Genomic DNA, 13,636 nt, shown 5'->3' on the forward strand with positions numbered 1-13,636 from the left:
CGTCACCATTGGCTAAGCTGGCTAGGGCTGATGGGAGTTATAGGCCAAAACATCTGGAGAGCCACAAGTTGCTCACCCCCTGCTACAGGTTCACTGGAACAAGATTGTTTTATACGTGAGGACAAAAGGTCACCAGGGAGGGAAGCAGGCAGATTTCCTAGGGAAGGAAGTTTCAGAGGCTGTTTAATTATGTTGTACTGTTTGTTCATTCAATTTATGTCCCACCTTTATTCCAAGTTGTTCAAGGTGGCATTCTCTCTCTGTACCCCATTTCTATTTTATCCTCACAACAACCACGTGAGGCTACGTTAGGTTAAGAGATCATGACTGGCCCAAAGATCACCCAGGGAGATTTGTGACTGAGTGGGGATTTGAGCCTGGATCTCCCTGGTCCTAGTGATGACACTTTCCATACACCTCACCGGCTTAGTTGGACCTTTTATATTTAATATATTATTTTTCTCTCCAGCCTGTCCTCTAGCATGCTTTCCTTGTCATCTGGCAGCAGTCCCGGCTCTCTTGCATCTAGCAGGGGATCTCTGGTCGCCTCAAGCCAGGATTCTTCAGCCTCAGCCAGCTTTACTGATCTGTTCAATGAACAGCTTGAACAGCTGGACTCCGACTATCAGAACAAAATGGACCTCTTGCTATTGGAGAGAGCCACCGGCTTTCGGCCTTCAGGCTGCATCACTACAATCCATGAGAATGAGGTGGTGAAAACTCAGAAAACTGATACCGCTAGCCGTCTACAGGCCCTGAGATCCTTGTCTGGGACACCAAAATCATTGACTTCTTTATCTCCAAGGTCATCTCTCTCTTCTCCGTCTCCACCTTGTTCACCACTAGTAATGGATCCATTCTTCACAGGAGATGCTTTCATGAGTCATATAGACTTTGAAGATACTGAAAAGAACAGTGGTCTCTGTGAACTTAGTCTAAACCCTGGAAGTGGCAGAAAGTACAGAATAGAAGAATCTAGGACTGGGGACAAACACCTGGACCAAGGTAGAGTGACGATCACTGGCTTCACATTCAAATGGTTTTTGACACTTAAAACAGCAGTGGGAACAGTCTGCCCCTCCGGATGTTGTTGGACTGCGACTCCCATCATCACCATTGATAATACTGGCTAGGGCTTTGCAGTCCAATAATATCTAGAGGGCCACATGCTTCCCACCCGTGCTTATATATATGTGTGTGTGTGTGTGTGTGTCTGTCTGTCTGTCTGTCTGTCTACTGGTTTTATTTAACAAAGTAACAAGTACCAAGATATACAATACAAATAGCATTTAAAAACAGAACCACCTATAAAGCATCTGGAGTTAATGTAAAAATACCTTTTGGATGTACTATCATTGGTAAAGCCATAAGTGGAAGTGAGGGTTTTTTGCCATATTACTACATGGCCTGAAAGAGGATACAAGTAAGAGAGGTTTAATTGGAATGGGATATATAATGTGGTATTTGGTGTCCATAAGTAACTCTTACTCATTCAGCAAAGAAATAGCTCTGGGAGTGAAACTACAGACTGTGATCCTGGAAGTGGGAGAGCAATCAGTCAACCATAAAAACAAAACCTTAAGCACTAACAGACAACTACTTCTAACTGCCATAGAAAAGCTTGGCTTTGCAACTTTTGGGCAAGAGGTCTTCTAAAATGTTAATTATGCATTAGATGGTTAGGTTAGATTACTGCAATGAGCTTTGTGTTGGGTTGCCTTTGAAGACAGATTGGAAACTCCAGCTAACACAAAATGCAGCAGCCAGACTGTTGACCAGGACTGGGTGTTCTGAAAATATAACTCCAGCTCTGGCCCTCCTGCACAGGCTGCCAGTTCATTTCCAAGCCCAATTAAAAGTGCTGGTCTTGACTTATAAAACCTTGGATGGCTCAGGACTGCAGTATCTCGAGGTCCACCTTTCCCCATACAAATCTGTCCAGACCCTGAGATTGACATCTGAGGCCCTTTGTTCCATGCCTCCTCCAAGAGATCTTCAGAGGATGGTGACAAGAGAAAAGGGTAGTGGTTATTTTGTGTATGTATTTATTAATTTTATTTACACCCTCATTTTCATCCAAGGTTGGCTCACAAAGTGGCTTGTTACAATTAAAACGTAACTCAAATGTTGAATAAATTAAAAATACCTGGGTGTATATGGGCAGTCTCTTCTGGCCTCTGGCAGTTGATGACCCAGTCTAGGTAATAGTCTCTTCCCCCCATGTGAATGGAGTGTGCCAAAGAAGAGTCAGATTAAGTCTGCTTACAGGAGTGTGTGGTTGCTGTATATGAGGAATCTGCCATGCCAATATCAGGTAGAGTTGATATTCACACAGAGACCCCTGGCATCTCCATGTACTTCAGCTCAGCTGTTCTCATTAATTAGCCCCATAGATAAGGAAAAATTGGGAAAAAATGAAGGAAGTTTCTGTTATGGTGAGAAATGCAGTAGTAAATGTTATTTATTGATTTCCAAAAGAGTACATATTTTTATTAAATAAAACCACAAAGTTGTTAACATCCCCTCTCTCTTTCTCTCTCTCTCTCTCTCTCTCTCTTTCTCTTTCTCTCTCTCTCTCACACACACTCACACTCACTTCATACGCCACTTGACTTTCTTACCTTGCATGTTCCAGTTCAAGCATCTAACCAATGTGAAGTCTCTGGGTGGATTGAGGGAACAAAGTGGGGAAAGTCATGCTGCATTGGAATCCCTGTCTGGATAGTCTGAAAGAGTTTGAAACGAGTTCGAAACAAGATGTCCCCACTGCTTTTAGCAAGCCAGTTATTTTGTGGTGTGATGAAAGGCCAGTAGCTATAGATTTTGTTCCATGTTGAAACTGTTCAGGCAATACAATTTGATGTCACTGAAATCCACCTATCCTATATACCTTTGCTAATCTGTGAAAGAGCTTTTAGTGGAATTTTAGTTAGTATCTTTGAGACTGTGTTTACGTAACACAATCTCAAAGATACTAACTAAAATGTTTTGTTAAGTAAGCCATAATGGGTTTCGGACTCTTGATCTAGGAAAGATATTGGAATGATTTGCCTTTAGCATGGTGGACTGAGCTCTTCTTTCCTTTTCTGTCAAGAATGGCCACATCCGTATTTAGAGTATGAAATGGTTATTATTCCCATTAGATCTTGGCAGTAATTAGTCTTAACCTTTGTTGGCTCATTGAGGATGGCTGAGGCTGTTAAAGTGAAAGCTATAAGGTGCTAAGCAGATTAAGGGAACAATCCTATGGCCGCTAGACAGCAGCTAGACAGCCATAGGATATGCTGTTTTCTGGGAACCAACCTTGGAGCCCACGCTCCAAGGTCGGTTCCCAGAGAACCGACCTCCCCCCACTTCCGCACTGCCTCAGAGGCAGCACAGAACAGCCCCATCCTCCATGCTTGCAAGAGGAGCGGGGAGTGGCCAGAAGGAGGCGTGGCTGGGGTGGCATTCCGGGGCAGGGAGATCGTAACATCCAGTGTGTCATACAGCAGCCTCCTTCCCTGCTCTGCCGTCCCGTGGCTAGACAGCCACAATCAGCTGTCTAGCCGAAAAAGCAGGGCAGGAGAAGCGCGGAGGGAACAATCCCCTCTGCACTTCTCCTGCCCTGCTTTAAATAGGCGGTCACCTCTGAGTTCGGAGGCGGCCGCCTAGCTAGATAGGATTGCTCCCTAAGTGATTTAGGGTTGTTATTCAGTCAGCAGACAAAATAATCACCACAGGTAGTTTATTTCAGGGCAATAATGAGGAAAACATTCACTCCCTGGGCTCTGCTCACACAGCTCAGAGTAGTGGAAAAGCTGCTTGATTGAGCTACAGCGTGGCCTCTTGGAATCATGTGCCCTCACATGTTCTTGTAAGTAGAACTACATAGCCTATCCACAAATGTCTCCCCACATCTTCTTAAGGTAATTTTAAATATTTTTTTACAAACCCCTGTTACTCTCCAGTTTAGATGTTTTTTTCTGTCTCATTTCAGTAACTGGACAATAGAATGCAACTCAGCATATGTGCTGACGCAGTCAAAAACCAGGATCCAGACTAAAAAAGAAAAGAAAAAGTGAAGTTTTACAAAAGAAAAAAAGGCTATATCTGGAAACTATTTTATTAGGTTAACTTTTGGTCGTACTTAGATTTTCTCAAGAAGCCTGAATGGTTGTTTTCTTCCAAAACTAAAACACTGGAAATCCCTAGGTTGCATATGGATGTTTACCAGTGCTGCAACCCTTTGAATGTAATAGGCTTCCAGACGAGTTGTAGAAAATGCCACTGTCTTGATTTAAGGTTGGTTCACATATGTTCTTGATAACTGATGTGTATATCTGGAAGGTGGCCTGCATTTGTCTCAATGGGTCATAAGCTGAGCAGGCCTAGTCTTGTTTGACAGATCATATTTTGGTCTAGTCTGTAGAGCCTCCGAACGTATTTTTGAAACATTCTTGAATTGTCATAGGCTGTAATCTTAACTAGCCTATACTGAGTCAGCCCATTGGTCCTTGTAGCTCAGTATTGAACCACTTGGTCTTGAATTTGTTGATGCAGACAACTCACACTAAAATCATTAACACTATTTTGACTTTCCTCCCTGCATTTTTGTAGGTGTAAATTTGGTTGAAGGAGCTACACCAAAGGTAGCATGTGTATCAGCTGCAGTATCAGATGAGTCAGTTGCTGGAGACAGTGGAGTGTACGAAGCTACTGTGCAAAGGTATTCTGATCCAAGTTGTTACATGATAAACTTCATATATATAAACCCCAACCAAAGCATTCAGTGCCCAGCTGCCACCTAGCAAGCCTCCCTCCCTGATCTGGCACTAATGCCATTTCTGAATTCCCATCGTGCCATGCCATGCAGCAATTGGGTTAAATGGTGGCTGCCTAGAGCTGAGCAACCACTCCGCGTCCATAGAAAGTGTGCTCATGCCACTGGGGAAAGCCACCAAGAGGTGGCCCCAATGAGCAATGGCTGAATCCATCAGTGGTGCCACTAAGAGGGTCCATTAGTGGCAGTTTGCCAAGGGCCCACTCATGCCTGCCACCAGCCTTGTTACTTCTAATCTTTCTTTAGCTTTCTAACCTTTCTTTGGGGAGAGTTATGGAATGGGCCTTGGGTTTCTGCACCTTCTACTTCATTTTCCTGCTACCCTTGCCCCTCTCCCATCATGCCTTCACTGTGGGGAGACATGGATGCTCCAAGTGGGAGATCCTACAATTATTGGCATCCCCATGACTTCCCCTCTTTAATGGGAGTTGTATCGTATAGTAAGGGAGATCCTGTGTTCGCACCAATTTTCTTGGGAAGAATCCTGTGGTGTGGGGAGGAGGCGATGTCTGAACAGGCCATTTGACAATGTCCTTGTTTGTGTATCGCAAAAAAGAGAGGGAGTGAGACAGCTTCTGAGCATAAAAGTACTTTTTCAAGGTTTATCTTTTTAGAAAAAGAACAGGAAGAGTTCCGCTTTAGCAGGAATTCCATGGTGCAAGGTGTCCATCATTCAGTTGGTGCCAACATGCTGTTGTCACTCTATATCCAGTCTTAAAAGGGTTTTCTTGAGCTAAATTGTTTGTGCGCTGGAAAAAACTCTTTCCACATATACCTACTGATGCTATACTTGTTTAAATGTTCTTGATGTCTTTTCAGGCCTTGTGTGTCGGAAACTGTTGTGTTTGACAACGACGATGTAGACGCAGCTAGCACTGCTAAAGTTCAGATTTCAATGAAGTAAGCTGGGTGGTTTCTGCTCTGTTTTGAACTAGTATCCTTATTAATACCTGATACTTCTCCCACTATGGAGTCTTTTATGTTTTGCTAGTAACTAGTAACTCTCAATGTTCAACGTAACTGCTAGTAACTCTCAATGTTCAACGTTCATATCATCTTCAGCGCATAAGGTAGAAAAATATTTGGGTTTGAATATATATGGTGTTGATGGACAATATTGCTGGCTTGATGACAAGGCCTCAACACACAGGTCTGGACTTGTTTACGTCAATATTTTTTTACTGACCTCAGCATAGTGTAAGTGGTTGAGAAAATCTAACTGCTTGCACTGAACAACCTTGTTATCAGTGACCATGTTTGGATGCCATGCCATGGTTCGACATCGGTTATTTAACCCATGACAAGCCACGGTTATTTAACCCATGACACAGTTATTTAACCCATGGGTTATTTAACCCATGACAAGCCATTGGTTATTTAGCCCATGACAAGCTATGGTGGGCTGTCATGCCATGTGAATAGCCCCGGTGTGCTGCTATTCTTGCTCATTTTAAGGGATGGGAGATTCAACAATCCAGTGTGGAATTTTGGTGGATCCCTGAATAAAGTAATTCTGATTCAACCAAACTTTTTGGAACAGAATCCAGAAAATCTGTCTTTCCCTAATCTTAAGGATATTTTCTTAAATTAAACCTCACTGAGTTCAGTAGCGAGTATGCTTAGGATTGTAGCCCTGCTGCCTAGTCCTATGCTTGGAAGTATATCCTGCTGTGTTCAGTTGGTCATGCTCCCAGGTAAGCAAATGTAGGATTGCATCCTTAGCATAGAAGCAAATGCTAAGCTTGAAAATCTGGAAGTGTCGTAGAGTATGGAAAGCCTCTTTTGTGATTAGGATCATTTTATTACTGCCTACAGTTGCCTTTTCCACTTATTTTCCAATTCAGGTATGATGACAAAAACAAACAGTTTGCAATATTTGTTGCTCAGGTGAATAATGTGCCTGCTATCCTGCCACAGCAAGACCAGAAAGTGTAAGTAAGTGGAATGACATATTAGAAATGCTTGTAAAAGATTCCTGTGGCTATCTTGATCAGTCATCTTACATGTCCTTTTTATATAATAGTTAGGCAGAAAAGCACAGTCCTATTTTTATCAGCAACAACTTTTGAGCCTGTACAGCCACCCACCTGTAGAAATAGACTTAACTGTCCTTCCATAGAATTTGCATTCACTCTAATTCTTAAATGTACTTACTTTAAAATAATATATTTCATGACCAGTACTCAAAAAAACTAGCCATTTAATGGTAGGTAGATAAGTGCCTACTTCAGTTTAGCAAATGGCATAGGAAGTTGGACTTATTCCTGAAATTTGATGCACTCTTGTGGGTATTTGCATATTCATGAGGTTGGATCTAGTTTTTATTCTTCCAGCAGGAACAGCCCCTGAGTAGAGTTCTACTCAAAATGGTCTCACCAGCAGAAGCAGGTGAGATGATCTCTGCTGATTTCCTTCTTCCCTCTGCGGCCCAGCACCAAGACCCACAATCCTCTGTAGCAGATTTTTAGGGGGGATAGGGGAATGCAGGGGGAGAGTATCAATGACCGCCCTTTCATCTGCAGGATGCTTATGCTGGATCTAACCCATAGTCTTGTGGATGTTTTGTTCCGAATGTGATTGCCTAACTCATGATTGATCGGTTTCATTGCTTTCAAGTTTGATTTCATAAATGTGAAGTAGCACCTCTCCTTTTCAAAGGGCAGGTTATGTGGTTCATTGGTTGTTGCTGTTTTCCCTAAACCTTAGGACTCCTAGTGCTGCAATCCTATACACAGATACATGAGAGTAAGCTCCATTTAACTCAATGGGACTTCTGAGTAGACATGCATAGGATTGCACTGTTGCTCAGCATTCCTAATGGTGAAAGAGATGGTTCTGCTACCCATTCAGTTCCTAACCCCCAAATGTGTGTGGGCTGGTTCATGCATTATGCTTTTAAGGTGTGTACCCTAAAATGTAATGCAAAAAATGTGTATACCATATAAGTATTTGTGTCAAGGAGTTAGGATTGTCACTAGCTTTGTAAGTGGTAAGCCCAGATTTGTTGCTGTATTGTTGGAATATCCTTAGAGCTTCTGTACTTTAAGAAATGGCTTCTTACAGTTCAGGAATAGTCAACTGGTGGTCCAAAGGCTGGATCTGGCCTTCAGAGCCATCCATTTGTTCCTCAGTGGCTTTGTGAAATTTGTAAAATTGAAATGAAAAGAAGCCTTTCAAGTGAATAAAAGAGGGATTCCACACTTTGTTAACATCACGTTTTTTTGGATCTGGGATGCAATATCGAAACATTCATATCATGTTGGGCACAAAATTAAACCTTTTAATACTAAGCCACACTATTTTGAGTTTAATGATATGTTGATTCCTATTGGCATATGAGAACAGATGATGGTCTCAGTGCTGTTCACATTATATTCCTCTATCATCATCGTCATCATGACTAGAACTGCTTTGTGATTGGATGTTATTACATTAATTTTCCTCCATTTTCAGTTTAGTTTATAAACTGACAAAATGCTCCCCATTCAATGTGCGGCTAACACAATGTGTATTTAAAATATACATTGTTCACCATGCAAATGCATTGCTAAGAGATTACCATGCAGTGAAACATACAACTGCAGTACAGAGGAAAATGTATGTGATACTATCTAATCTGATTTATTTATTTATTTATTTATTAAATTTATTAATCGCCCATCTGACTGGTCACCCAGCCACTCTGGGCGATGTACAACCCACCATAAACAACCCACCATGATGAAACCCCTGTTGTAAAATGGGCCATAAACTAGCACATACCTACTGGACTAAAAGCCTTTTCTATTAAATAGCACAAGTTTATTATGGAACATGAAAGGTTTAATTTGACTCTCACACAGAGAGAATGGGTAATAGGATGGTTAATGAAACTGATGGATGGTCAAAAAATCTAGGTTATGCAAATCACACCCTTTAATAGCGAACTCAGGAGGTGAGCGCCAACAGAAATTGAGCCAAAATGGGACCATTTAAAACAAAAGTGAGGCTGAAATCAGCATATTTGGGGGAACCTAGAAGTTTGCTGAAGTTCAAAAAAATATTTTTAAAAAATAAAGGGGAAAGCCCCGAAATACAGCCCAGCATACTCAGTAGTCACAGAATGTTGAATGTCAGTTGGAAGATGAAAAACTAGGGAGAGGAGAAATGGAATGCCTTTATTCAGCCCCTTATGGTATCCTGGAAAAGGACATGGTTGGAACCCTGAATAACAGCACTCCTGTTAGGGGTAAGGATATACTGCAAGGTTTTGTTGCAAATCCCACTTGTAGACTACTTACTTATTTATTTAAAATATTTATATCCTGCCTCTCTGCCTGACAGCAGCCTCCAAAGTGGCTGACAATAAGTGTAAATTAATACATAATAAACATAAGATTCTTTTTTAAAGGCAATAGTAACTGAGGAAGGCACTTAGGAGGAGGAGGATGTAAAAAGTTCACACTTGTCAGCCCTTATATATTGCAGCTGCCAAGGCAGTTTCAGCTGTTGCTTGCTGAATGTTTCATGGTGACCATAAAGGAGAGGAGAGATGTTTTGGGCTCTGGGACAGGGTAGATGAGTAGTATGTAGCTCCTAACTCTCCCTGGTGACAGGGGGTTGAGACACTTCATCAGGAAGCTGATTAAAATTCTGGTGGGGAGATGATAATGGAAAATGTCCAGTCCCCAGGCCTTATATGCTGCTTTTTGGACAGTTTTGTTTTGGATAGTCAGGTGTAAAGGAAGAATATTGAAGACCTCAGAACACTGAAAACTTTGCTTGAAACCTGTTGCTTAAACAATCAGCTTGGAATGTTAATGTGAATCAAACCTTGGTGAAATACAGAACTTGGGAAGAAACTGTTACAGAGCACACAAAAGCAAACCCACAAATCTTAAAAGCAGACCAAGTTGATGTGGTTCATGCTATTAATGAGTATTGGGCTAGAAAATGTTTTCCAAGGAACTGAGAAAATTAACTGTCAGTGAACTGTTTCAAGATTAAGCATGAGTAGAGGTTATATTCAATTGAATTGTTTAATGCATGAATTACCTGATTAGAGTATATCTATAAAATTTTCCTGTATTAAAAAGTAGTAATGAATGGTTCTGAGGAACTGGAGTGTTATCCCACCTAACATCTTCCCATAAGGGAATTCCAGCACGCTGTTTTTAATCTTGTTTAAATTAGAGACATCTCAGTTCCATGTGTTCCACTGTCTCTGTGCAAAGAATGGGAAAAAATCCAGAGGTTTTCATACAGTCTTTCTGCAATGTTTCCAAGTGCTTGTAGTTCTTACACAGTCATGCCATCTATAATATCTAACTAAATGGTACACATCATTGAACTATTGAAAGCATTCATATGTTTCATCTTGATCTCTCTGTATGATAAATTTTAAAAAATATTCCAGCTGAAGCCCCATTGAAACAAATGGAAATTACAAAATAATAGTTCCTAGCAGAGAGCTATATTTTCAGGGCAAGAGGTAGAAAATACAGTAGCATCACTTCACCATTATGTTGGGGAGTAGCTTGCTACCTATACGGTTCTCATCTGGTGAGCTGAACTGTGCAGGACTCTTTGTGTTCAGCTGCAGCTACCTCCATATATGCAGTAAGGTTATACAGTAGGTAATGCTGATTAAGCTATTTTTCAACAGGAGCATTCGTGTTGCTGTTCTTCCTTCTTCTGAAAGCACAAGCTGTTTGTTCCGCACAAGACTCGTAGAGGCATCAGACAATCTCACATACAATGAATTATTTTGTGTTGCAATCCCTCACTCTGTTTTACGACAGAAGACACTCAGAGTTGATGTCTGTGCTGTGGATAAGTGCCATCTTGAAGAGTGCTTGGTCAGTGTTCATTTCTACTGCATTTGAATGTTTTAGTCTTTAGAATCTTGTGTAAATTAGAGACATCCCCTTTACAGTTTGTACTTATTTTGGTAATGTATCTTTTGGGGAGTAATAATTGTTTAATTATTTAATATATTTATATCCTTCCTTTAAATTTAGAGTTTTTAAACTCTCACATGGCAGCTCACACTTAGCAATACAATAATAATACAATACACCAAACAATAAAAACTTTAAAAACAAGCTAGTAAATTAAACAACCACAACAGCAGCAGTTATCATGTGAAGCCAGCATGGAACTATCAATAAAAAGTTATGCTGGACAGACCCCCCTCAATTATATGTGATACCTTTATTAATAATACACCAGCAGTAATGTACAGATTCACTGTGCTGTTCATCTAACATAATTAATTCATGAATCAGAGTTGCATACATAGGTCTGGTGTCATTGAATAGTGGCATCAGAAGTGCCAGCGCTCTTGCAGCTGTGCAGCGGCCATTGGTTATATTCCAGCATTTATCTTATGATACCAGGGCAGTTCACAAAAGAAAATCACTGTTTTTTCAAAATCCTAATAAAACCGCAGTATACGCCTGTTGTAATCTGCTTGATCATGGCACATTTGGTTATTAAGGATCAGTTGATACTGGAGGGCAGGGCCCACACAAGCATCTCAGGAGTGCACATGGCGCTTGCTGCACCACGGCATTCATTCCTAAGTGCCATTGTGTGAACTGGACTTTCAAGGTGTGCTTGTCCATGTTCTCAGTGTGATTTGCACAACCTGGCAGTTCGAAAAGGTGCTGCTACAATTATGGAAATAATTATCTTTGTAATGCTTAAATCGCAAGGGAAGAACAATTGTACATGTTCCTCAAGGCCGTGCAGTCTCTTAAGTGTTTGTTTTCATTGCCATTTGAATGTTTTAAGGATGCCCATTGCTGCTGCTTCTTTTGCTTCTACAGGGAGGTGCACAAATTAGTCTTGCTGAGACTTGCAGATCTGGGGACAGGTCAACACGCTGGTACAACCTCCTTAGCTATAAATACCTACAGAGGCAAAGCAGTGAAAATAAGCACGAGGATGCCTGTTCTAAACTACCCTGTGCTGAGAAAATGGTAAGGACTAATGAGTCAACATGTTTTCCAGGAACCTCAATATTGTATGAGACAAAACCTCAGACTTTCATATCTGAAACAAAACCAGTCCAAGAAAACATGAAGTTTTGTTAAAAACTAAGTACCAAGCTGTGTACTTAGCTGGCAACATACTATACTCTGTTTGAATAATGATAGTCTTTGGTGAAAAATAATGGATATTAAGAAGTAACAATGTCATTAACTCATTTCCCACAGGACTCTGTATCTGCACTGTTAGAACAAACTGCTGTTGAACTAGAAGTTGTAGAGAAAAAACTAGAAAAAAGCAGAAGCACTTTACTTACTGGTGAAAGCTGGTAAGTGGTATGAAACAGCTGTGGGCTTTTATGATCATGTGTATGAGGGCAGGATTAAAATAAAGATAGCAACATGTAGTCAAAAGATACTGTCATTATTGTGGTAAGGGTTTTGTCCCCACAATACCCAACTTCTGAAATCTCCATAGAAGATTGTTCCTCTATGCAACAATTTTTCATTATGCAGGCATGACGCAGATAAACAAATCTCTGTAGAAAATTACTTTGTAGCAAGGTTAAAAGTTAAGATTGCAAGATCTTCAAAAGCATGCCAATCAAACAGAATGCTGTTGCCTTAAACTTGTGTTAGCCCAAATTGAATTTTAAAAAATGCTTTGTGTAAAATCAATTTTAGGATTTGGTAGGATCTGCCAAATCCTAAAATTGCCTGAAATACTGCACTGTGCTTCTCTTATGTTGAGGTTTAGATTTTGACCCTTGCATACCTGAAGTCAAATGTAAAATTGTTCATATTCCTTTTTAGCATATTTTTGCCAGATTATGTCAGACTATCACTTTACTCGTACTTCCAACCAATAAAATACTCTTCTGAACACTCTGTTGATCACTTCCTGAGATCAAATCAACTTGGAGACCTCTGTTGTATTTTGGCATGGTGGGTGCACCATTGGGCTTTATGCAACATTCATATTAAATTGCATGAACCAACCCAGTTTTGTGGAAAGTCTTCACACTGGTGACACATGTCACTGGTGGTCTTTGATATTGATGTGAAGGCTTACATGCAATTGAGTTGACTAATGTGGTAAGCCCAATACAAATATTGCAGCTTGCTGCATGCAGTGCCACCATGTGAAATATTTTTTTGGTTTTGTTTCTGGGTCAGGGGTCTGTTGTTTGTTTTAGAAGCTCCACAAGGGGTGAGTAGTGGATGAAGTGGAAGTTGGTGTGATATAGCTATAAACCAAATGTATTATCACTTTGCCTTAACTAGTGTCCTGATTGTTCCAGTGTATCATATAGTAGTGTGATGTATCTCTCAACACTGTAGAAAACAGATATGAATCCCACTGTGTGGGAATACTAATAGCTTTCCCAGAGTGTGTTTTCCAGAGTGTGTGTTGCCTATTTACAGAGCAGGTTTGTTCTGTAACAGGCAAGATGAGGAAGATGCTGAGGAAGGTGACAACAGTGAAAATGAATTACAAGAGGAGGAAGAACTTTATGATGGGATGACAACATGGGAAACAGAAGAGACCCCATCATCCTTCTCACAGGCTGAATCCGCAGCTATCAAGGTATAGGAAGCAGAATGTCCCTTGTAAGCAGGTGATTAGAAGGACAAGCTGACTTAGCATTATGCTACTGCTGCAGTGTCCTTGCTTCACCTCTAATGTGATGGAATTGAGCTTACTTTTTATTTTCTGTCTGCTTGTGAATTTATACTCTTTACTAGGCTTCACACAGCACATGTTAAATCATAAACCTATCAGGAAAATACTGGAATACTGACTGGAATGATCACCCACACTTTGGCATGTAGGAGATCAAGA

General features: G+C 40.7%; 1 protein-coding gene across 1 annotated transcript in view; it reads left to right on the plus strand.

Annotated features, from left to right (window-relative positions):
* The window catches only part of WWC1 (WW and C2 domain containing 1), a 128,875-nt gene that overhangs the window by 95,531 nt on the left and 19,708 nt on the right, over nucleotides 1-13,636 (plus strand). The window contains exons 11-18 of the mRNA XM_084838626.1: nucleotides 470-1,005; nucleotides 4,600-4,708; nucleotides 5,642-5,722; nucleotides 6,667-6,753; nucleotides 10,467-10,659; nucleotides 11,632-11,784; nucleotides 12,022-12,122; nucleotides 13,240-13,381. Coding sequence (XP_084694752.1) covers nucleotides 470-1,005; nucleotides 4,600-4,708; nucleotides 5,642-5,722; nucleotides 6,667-6,753; nucleotides 10,467-10,659; nucleotides 11,632-11,784; nucleotides 12,022-12,122; nucleotides 13,240-13,381 — 1,402 coding nt within the window. The remainder of the gene's footprint in view (nucleotides 1-469; nucleotides 1,006-4,599; nucleotides 4,709-5,641; nucleotides 5,723-6,666; nucleotides 6,754-10,466; nucleotides 10,660-11,631; nucleotides 11,785-12,021; nucleotides 12,123-13,239; nucleotides 13,382-13,636) is intronic.

Source organism: Heloderma suspectum, chromosome 2 (genome assembly GCF_057233095.1).
Source record: "Heloderma suspectum isolate Gila_16-S chromosome 2, 16-S_ref, whole genome shotgun sequence".
NCBI lineage: Eukaryota > Metazoa > Chordata > Lepidosauria > Squamata > Helodermatidae > Heloderma > Heloderma suspectum.